This window comes from Poeciliopsis prolifica, unplaced genomic scaffold (assembly GCF_027474105.1).
Source record: "Poeciliopsis prolifica strain line A6 unplaced genomic scaffold, Auburn_PproV2 SCAFFOLD001, whole genome shotgun sequence".
Taxonomy (NCBI): Eukaryota; Metazoa; Chordata; class Actinopteri; order Cyprinodontiformes; family Poeciliidae; genus Poeciliopsis; species Poeciliopsis prolifica.
Genome location: NW_026562376.1, coordinates 4,312,764 through 4,321,722, shown reverse-complemented (window position 1 = coordinate 4,321,722; position 8,959 = coordinate 4,312,764). Strand labels below are relative to the sequence as shown.

The following is an 8,959-nucleotide window of genomic DNA, read 5'->3' as shown; positions in this document are numbered from 1 at the left end:
GAGGAGGAGCCCAGCCTCTCCTCCCTTTGCGTGTCTTCAGTGTGTCCGTGGGTTCCGCGGCAGCAGGAGTGGAGAAGCGGTTGCTGAAACTCAGCCGGCACCTGAACGCACCTGCGATGCTCCTGGATGCTCCTGTCCGCGCTCTCCTCCTTCTGTGCGGGGAAACTCTCCGATGTGAGCTCGTCTGTGCGTAAAGGTGTCCGGCTCCGTCATGGCCTATCCTCAGGGGTTCCTCTTCCAGCCCTCCGTGTCCCTGGCTCTGCCCTTCAGCTCCGGGATCATCCTGGGTCAGAGGACCGAGGGCTCAGCCTTCGCTCCGTACTCCTCATCCGCGACCTCCTCCCCCGGGTTCAGCTCCCACTCGCCGTACGGAGGAGAGCCGCGGGCCGCCGCCACCATCAGCTCCTTCATGGTGAGTGTCTGGTCCGAGCTGCGGGCTCCCGCTGTCTGCGTTCAGCTGCGGGACAGAAAGTGAAAGAAAAGTCTCACGGGAGCAAAAAATGAGAAATGTGGCGTAAAAACTGACTTTAGAGAATGTTTGAATGTTTAAAGTAAGAAATGTAAATAATATTTACTCTAACTTGGATAGATAGATAGATAGATAGATAGATAGATAGATAGATAGATAGATAGATAGATAGATAGATAGATAGATAGATAGATAGATAGATAGATAGATAGATAGATAGATAGATAGATAGATAGATAGATAGATAGATAGATAGATAGATAGATAGATAGATAGATAGATAGATAGATAGATAGATTAAAGTCAAACATTATCATTGCTTTTATAAAATAATGGTTCAAGTTATTTTTGGACAAAAAAAATCACCGCCTTTCTCTGCCTAAAATATGTTTTAGGCAAAAAGAAAATAACATTTGGCAAAACCTGCCTTTAGGAAGGTGACGTTATATAAATTTCTACGTTTAAAAGTGAATAAATTTGAATGTTCAGCCGTAATTCCACTCTGTAATCTTTAATCGCTGCTCACAGATTGTATTTTTACCTTTAAGTGTTTTTGTTTGACTCAGCAACCATATGTCTTCTTTTTTCTGTTTGTTGAAATTGGCAATGATGTTGTGAATGAAGAAGAACTGAAGTGCTGGTCACTTATAGGTTGTTTCTGCATCTTTGCTGCTTTGGGCACAGATCAGATTAAATTACTTCTGTTTCCCTCACTGACATAATCCCATTCAGATTAGGAATCTGCTTCAGCATCTCCCCAGACTAAAGCCAGTTTTTAATGTCGCAGAACCCGGGCTATGATCCGTCCTCGGCCGTCTCCGGATCCTTGGACTACCATGCCTTCGGGCCCCTGGGGGCCTACCCGTACGGAGACCCGACCTACAGGAAGAACGCCACGCGGGACGCCACGGCCACGCTCAAGGCCTGGCTGAACGAGCATCGGAAGAACCCGTACCCCACCAAGGGGGAGAAGATCATGCTGGCCATCATCACCAAGATGACGCTGACGCAGGTCTCCACCTGGTTCGCCAACGCTCGGCGGCGGCTGAAGAAGGAGAACAAGATGACGTGGACGCCGCGGAACCGGAGCGAGGACGAGGAGGAGGAGGACGCCATCGACCTGGAGCGCACTGAGGAAGACGACGAGCCACTGAAGCTGACGGAGGAGGAGACGGAGCTGCGGAGCGACAGCGGTGAGTGCACCGATTAATCGATTACTCAATCATCAGTTAACTTCTGTTTTAAATTCAAATTCAGATATATTTCATTGATCCCAAAGGGAAACAAATGCTGCAACTCTTATGCATTCAACACTCTTCAGAGAGTTATTTTAGGTAACTCACAGAGTTATATAAAATAATTGATTAATCGTGATTAATCAATCATTAATCAATCATTGATTAGTGAAATAATCGTCAACTAATTATCGATTACCATTAAAAGGCCATTTTGTGACAGAACAAACTCAGAGCAGAAATTAAACCAAAACTGTACAAAAAATACATTTTGTTTTTGTTTTATGTTTTAATGCGAAAGATCTGGCGTCCACTGGAGCAATGTTATTAGACTGAGCAATAAAATGTTATTTAAAAAGGGAATTATTTACTTGCATCTTTTAATGTATTTCTAAAATTGCATAAAAAGGCTTAGATTAAAAAATCTACAGAATGTGGCAGTTATTTTTAAGCAATTAATTGCCGGAATGATTGATTAATCGATAACTAAATGAATGAGCCTCAGAACGAAGCACACATGAAGATGAATCAGACTGTGGAGGATTTTCACACCTGGGGGAGCGAAAGCAGGGAGATGGAGCTGGAGGGAGTAGCTGCACAAACAGATTCCCAGAGAGGAGGAAGCAGGACGTTCATTTCATCTGAAGCTTTTATTTAATGAAAATATCCCACAGTATAAAAATCTGATTTTCCGTTTTTGGGAAAATGTGTAGATAAATAAAAAATTTAAAAAATCAGATTTGTCTGAGTTTAAATCAATTTTGTCTTTAAAATCTGACAGTTTCATCATTTTTAATATTTGAGGAGGATTTTTTTTTTTTTATTCAATCTGCTGAAAGAAACATGGGGATGTTTTTCCGATCTGCTCTGTTCACAGAAAATCCTGCAGGTTCAGATAAATAGATGAGGTGAATCTGTTCTGAGGTTTAATTTACGATCAGACTGAATCCTGGATGAGAATCTCATTTTCCTGACATTTAAATGAGACAAAAACCAAAAATCTGATCATCAGGACTTCTGACTTTAACAACTTTCTGAGTTCATCTTGGTATTTGTTGGTTTTTAATTTCCTGCTGCAGGAATTTCTGATTCATTTCTTTATTTCCAAAAGTAAAAATTTATATCCAGAATTTTAAAAAGTTTACAGATAATTGGTCCTGACCAATAGACAGCCGGGATTCAGTTTCCTGACTTATTTAGGTTTTTGTCTGTATTAAAATTCGAAAAAATATCCCCATTTATAGATCCGGCCCATTTTATTCTATTCCTTAGATGTGAGCAGATCAATCCAGAATATTGATACCATATCAGTATCGAATTGATAATCAGCGGGCAAGATTGAAACTTCAGCTTCAAAATGTTATGTTGAATTTCTATTTAATTTATCCTCACGTTTGTTCTGCAGTTTCTCAAAAAGATTTAGTTTTTATTTGCTCTCAAAAAAAAAAAATAATTTTTTGCACTTTAGTTCAGAAAAATCCCAGACAAAATTGTTCTTTTCTATTATTTCTGTTTATTATATTGATTCGTCATTGAAGTATTTTGTAGATACATGTAAACTGCATTCAAGTTCTGTCCGAAGTTTTAGCCAAACAATTTAATTTGAGCATTTGAGAAACTGCCGCCATCTTCGCTTAACAACCAGCGGCGCCCTCTACAGGATGGCGGCCAAAATATGACACTAAAAGAAGGCGTAAGCTGACGTCATTGGAATTAACTTTAAATTAAATAAAATCTTTACTTAGAAAAAGTGAAATCTCACAGAAATTAAATGATTAAATTAAACCCATAATTGCCTCATCAAAATATGTCACATCTGATGTCACAATTTCTGCTCTTTACAATTTATGTCTATTAAATTAATTTATTGTTAAGATGCTTACTATCTAAAGTTTCCTGTAATATATCCATTCAGCTATATTTGTTATATTTTTCTGTTTCTGATCAATTTTGTTTGTTGTTTTTCCTTGTTCTGATCCGCTTCTCTTCTCTCCACAGGCGTCCATCACTCGTCCTCCTCAGATTCCAGCCGGTTGGCGTTCCAGAAGGACCCCGGCATCGACCGGGCCCCTTTGGACCAGAGGTTGCCCCATGTTGCGGCCCCTCCTCACAGCGGGCCCCTGGAGGCCCTCAGAGCCTCTGGATCCGAGCGTACGTCATCACCGAGCTCCTTGGATTCTTGCGGCGCCACCCAGGGGCCGAACCCGGCCCCGAAACCCAAACTGTGGTCCCTGGCAGAAATCGCCACGTCTGTGGACAAAAACACAGGAAGTAGCGACTCGCCGCAGAGCAGGGGGCGGAGCTCTCTGAGCCACGGCCCCGCCCTGCCGAGGCACCTGTACTACGCCTCCCCGTTCATCCCTGGATACTCCAGCTTCAGGCCGCTGGGGCCCCTGCAGGCCGGCCCCGGCTCACACATTAACGGATTACAGCAGAAGATGCTGCAGCGGGCCGAGGCCGCAGCCAGGGACTGCCGCCTGCGCAGCCAGAGCCAGACAGAGCTGCAGGAGCTAAAGAGAGGCATGACGAACGTGTAGCTGCTCAGAGAATCCTGCTGAACTTTGACCCCGAGACAGTTTCACAGCTTTTCTATGTTGATCAGATGTAACCTTTGTAGTGCGTTTCTGCACCCAACATGACATGTCATTGATTAAAAAATAGTTTTATTAAGATGAAAGTGAGCGCCTGCGTTTGTTGGCAGAAAGTTCCTGCAGCTGCACTGCAAAAACAGAAAAACCATAGCAAATATTTTCAATCTGGTTTCTAGTGCAAATGTCTTAGTGCACTTAAATTAAGACAAAACTAATTTACACTTAGCTTTTCAGCAAAATGTAGGAGCTTATTTTAAGTAAATAATTTCTTAATATTGATGAAAAAGTTCTAGTTCCTGTTGCTGGTTGTTCTACTTTTAACAAGATTTTTTCCCCCATGTTATACGTAAAATAATCTGCCAGTGGAACTAGCACTTTTTCACTGATATTAAAGAATTAAATACTTAAAATTAATTCTTTTATTTTGCTGAACAGTTACTTGTACATTACTTATTTCATGTTTAGCGAGGTATTTGCACAAGAAATTTAGACCAAAAATATTTGGTAAGATTTTGCGATTTTGCAGTGCAGAGAAGATCAGATATTATTTTTTTTATCAGTCCAGTTTATTAATCTGCTTCTTTAAAGCAAAGATCAGTTTCAAAAGTGCCAATATGAAGCATCGGTGGTGTGGGTTACTAATGTGCCATTATTGGAGTTTGTGTTTTCTGAAATAATAAAAAATACACAAGACAGATATATATGAATAAATATAAAGAAAGGCTGGACAATATAATTAAAAAAACAGAAAATATTACCAAGTGCTTTGTGTCTAAATTCTTGGAAAATCATACACTTGAAATAAGAAAATTGATTTACAAATAACTTTTCGGCAAGATATAGGACCTTATTTTGAGTAAATAATTTCTTCATATTGATGGAAAAAGTTCTATTTCCATTAGCAGATTATTCCACTTGTAACAAGATTTTTTCTCAAGTTATAAGTAAAATAATCTTCCTATGGAACTAGAACTTTTTCATCAATAATAAAGTAGTATTGATAAAATTAAAACAATACAAATGAAAGAAAATACTCTCAAAACGTTGGTTTTATTTCAGTCATCCTTTCTGTGACTTGTCTAAAAATTGTTTAATGACTACAATATTGTCATATTAGCAGATTAAAGACACAAAAATCAAACAGCATGAAAATTAGGAAAAAAAAGTCACTTTAATGAGAAAATTGTTTCTATAAAGTTACTGAGATCGAATGTGTTTCAAAATCCTGTCACACTGATAATAATTTGCTCCTATCAGTTGCATCTGTGTTACGGTCCGACCAGTAAAGCACAAGGACAAAGGTATATATATGAAAAATATATATATATATTTTTTATTTTTCCCAAAAAAATCTTAACAAAAGGCTTTCAACAACAAATCTAAAAAAAATATAGCAAAACTCAGGCATACCTAACTCAACATGACAAACCAAAACTGACCTCACAGGGAATTTATACACAGATGAGGAGGGAGGGAGAAAAGACAAATAATGCATAAACATAAATAACTAATGCAAACTAAAACATTTTGACTTTAACACACCTATAAAAACAAAATAACCTAAGAGCAAAATGTTTTAACAATCTTAAACATCAAGTTTTCTGCTTCCAGCAGCCAGATGGTTTGTTCCACTTCCTGGTTTTTCTTACAACCAATCATCTTCCCCCAGCCAGTCCTTCAAACTCAACAAAACAAAACAGTTACTGATCTAAATAAACATGAAGTGTTCACTAAATATGTGCATCCAAATTAGTAAAAACGTAATGCAATAACCGCCACCAAAGAAAAAGTGAAATGATGAATATATTGTGTGAAAACATTTAAATAAATACTACCACTGGATACAAAACTAAATATATGTTTTTTTATTTTATAAAACCTTCATTTCTCACATTTTCCTTCCCTTGACACAGATTTTTCTGTGTTTTTTGTTCCAGTTTTAATCCTGATTCTTGATTCTGAAAAGATTGAATGAACAGATCAATCACTCTAATCAGATTCTGAGCAGATTCCTGATCCTCAGACTGTCGATTCTGAATAGAGTCCAGAAACACTCCAAAAACACAACATTTTGCATTTGGTCTAGTTTCTAGTGAGAATATCTCATTACACTTGAAAGAAGACAAAACTAACTTACAAGGACCATTTCAGCAAGATATAGGAGCTTGTTTTAATTCCTTAATATCAATGAAAAAGTTCTGGTTCCAGATTATTTTGTTTTTAACAAGATACTTTTCTCATGTTATGGCACCAAAACTTTTACATCAATGTCACAAAATCATTGAATGAAAACAAGCTCATATCTTGCTCAAAATTACTTACTTGTAAGTTAGTTTTGTGTTATTTCAAGTGTACTGAGGTATTTAAACTAAAAACTAAACAAAAATACTCGTTAATATTTTGTGTTTTTGTCCTTTTGTCTTAATCCCAAACAGATTCCTGGTTCTGACAAGTTCCTAGATTCTGAACAGATTCAGGATTCACAACAAACTTGATGTGTTGAACAGATTCCTGATTCTCAACAAGTTCCTGATTTCAAAAACTTCTGGATTCTGAACAGAATCCTAATTCTGAACACATCTGAGATTGAGTTGTTTTCAGTCAGTTAGTTGTTCAGGTGTTAAATAAATCAAATCAAATTTTAATCTCATGTTTTTTTTGGGGGTTTTTTTCAGTTTTAATGGTTTCAAACAAATTGTGAAGTCAATTTGTTGATTTCTCCTAGCATTATGATTTCATGATTTTGTATACTTGATTATAAACATTCATGTCTTCAATAAACTTCAAAACTTAAATAGGCTTCATATGTGAGAGAATGCAAATCAAAATATTAATCTTTTAATAATTATTAATTTATAAATAACTGCTATCAATCAGTTCTATAAAAGTGACACATTCATGTATATATGTGTATATTTACACATCCACACAATTAAATGAAAAATAAAAATATAGCAGTGGCATATTTGCACATTTCTTCGGTGCAATGTGAAAAAAACTTTGCACACAAAACTTCAAAAGTTCACATTAGTGCATGACTTCTGACTTCAATTTCCATATTTATTTACATTCAGAGGCTCTGATCTGCGACCAGACTGCAGTGAACAGAGGGTCAAACAGTGGGGATGGGAAGCAGAGCAGACTGGTTTGCTGCAGGAATCACTGGGGACACTGGTGTATTTTTAGGGCCAGCATGTTGCGAGAAGCCGCCCGCTGGTTGGCGCGCCTGTCCAGCTGCCGGAGGAGCCGCATGGCGGGAGGGTTGAGTGGCATCACCACCAGACGTCTGTCGGTCCTGGGGGTTAGACGGCCCACGGCTGGGCCCCTTGCTGGCTCGCCAAGATGCTCGCTGTCGTTTGACGGCATTTAGGTCGCTGTAAACACGCAGCTGGAAGCAAGAAGAGGTTGGGAGGCAGCATGGAGCCACTGAAGAGAGAGTTAGAGAAAGTTTGAGACGCTTTCACGAGTCCCCCAATTAGCAGACAGTATTTACGGATGCTAATTGGGGGAGAAGTTTTATGATCAGAAGCACAAGACACCTGGAATCAGCTGCAGTTGTCATGCCAGGCCACTATATGGCGCTGTGGTTTTAGCACGTCATTGAACGCGCATGCGCTTTTGACCCCTAGCTTCCACCGTACAATCTTCCACCCAACACAGTACGTGGTGCTAAGGAAGATTAGCACAACGTCAACATGTTTTTACTCAACAAAAGGTAAAAATTAGCAATCCAAGAAATGACTCAAGAGTAAAAAAGTATGGTAAAATCAATTATCAATAACTTAATATTTACAAATTACATAATCAGACAGACCAAAATATCAAGTTTTGTGGAAATGTTGATATTTTACTAAAGTAAGAATAGCAATACTTCATAATATAATGACTCAAAAGTAATAAGTACAGCAGAGTAAAAATACTCCTACTCAAGTAAATATAGCTGTTTAAATGCAACTATTTACTACCCAACTCTGACCAACAGTAACCCGTCTGACGATTGAGAACAGCACAGCATTCTGGGAGATGTAGTCTTAGGAAAAGCTACGTTGGTGGAATCAACTAACTCACTTGCTCTTTGGTTACCTAGCAACAGCCCCTTGAGTAACAGCGGTTGAAAGGTTTTGCTGCTGTGCCTCTTAAAAACAAAAACACGTATGCAGTAAAAGCTGTGGATAAAAGCGGAAAGGTTCTGCCACCAGTTTGACAGTATTTAATTTATTTAAAACAAAAACTAATCAGTAATTATTGATATTGACTGATATGAAACACTTATATCGGGATAAGTTCTTCAGCTAATATCTTATAGCCCTATACATGTACAGAAACTTATAACAGATATTTATTATCAAGAATTATTAATGTTCCTTTTACTACAGGTATTGTAATGTCTGTGGCTCTAATTAAGTTTTATCTGGACCGAGGGAGAAAATGTCTGGGTGGATTGTAAAGACGCACTTTAAAAGCTAAGCACTCTGCAACAGTCTGGCTCTCGCTGTTTGTGGGATGAGGAAGTGGGGATCCAGGCCTATTTGCTGTCAGAGATGTAAGAAAAAATATAAAAAATTCAGTGTTTGTATTTTTTCTGAAGACAGAAGGTTGCGGCTTCACTCTTAAACTTCACACTTTGTTGGGCAGCACTTTCTATTCGCCAGGTAATTCTGGAT

General features: G+C 38.4%; 1 protein-coding gene and 1 long non-coding RNA gene across 2 annotated transcripts; one reads left to right on the top strand and one right to left on the bottom strand.

The window, feature by feature from the left end:
- Positions 1–36: 36 nt before the first annotated feature.
- LOC129367625 (iroquois-class homeodomain protein IRX-5-like) lies at positions 37–4,557 on the top strand. The gene is made up of 3 exons (XM_055042202.1): positions 37–412; positions 1,257–1,662; positions 3,703–4,557. The coding sequence occupies exons 1-3, from the start codon at positions 212–214 to the stop codon at positions 4,239–4,241; spliced, it is 1,146 nt and encodes a 381-aa protein (XP_054898177.1). The 5' UTR covers positions 37–211; the 3' UTR covers positions 4,242–4,557.
- Positions 4,558–7,433: 2,876 nt separating this feature from the next.
- LOC129366218 (uncharacterized) lies at positions 7,434–8,333 on the bottom strand. Its single transcript, XR_008606592.1, has 3 exons — positions 8,272–8,333; positions 7,835–7,964; positions 7,434–7,721 (listed from the first exon to the last, which is right to left on the bottom strand). It is a non-coding gene; the product is annotated as an uncharacterized LOC129366218 (long non-coding RNA).
- Between the last annotated feature and the right edge of the window lie 626 nt (positions 8,334–8,959).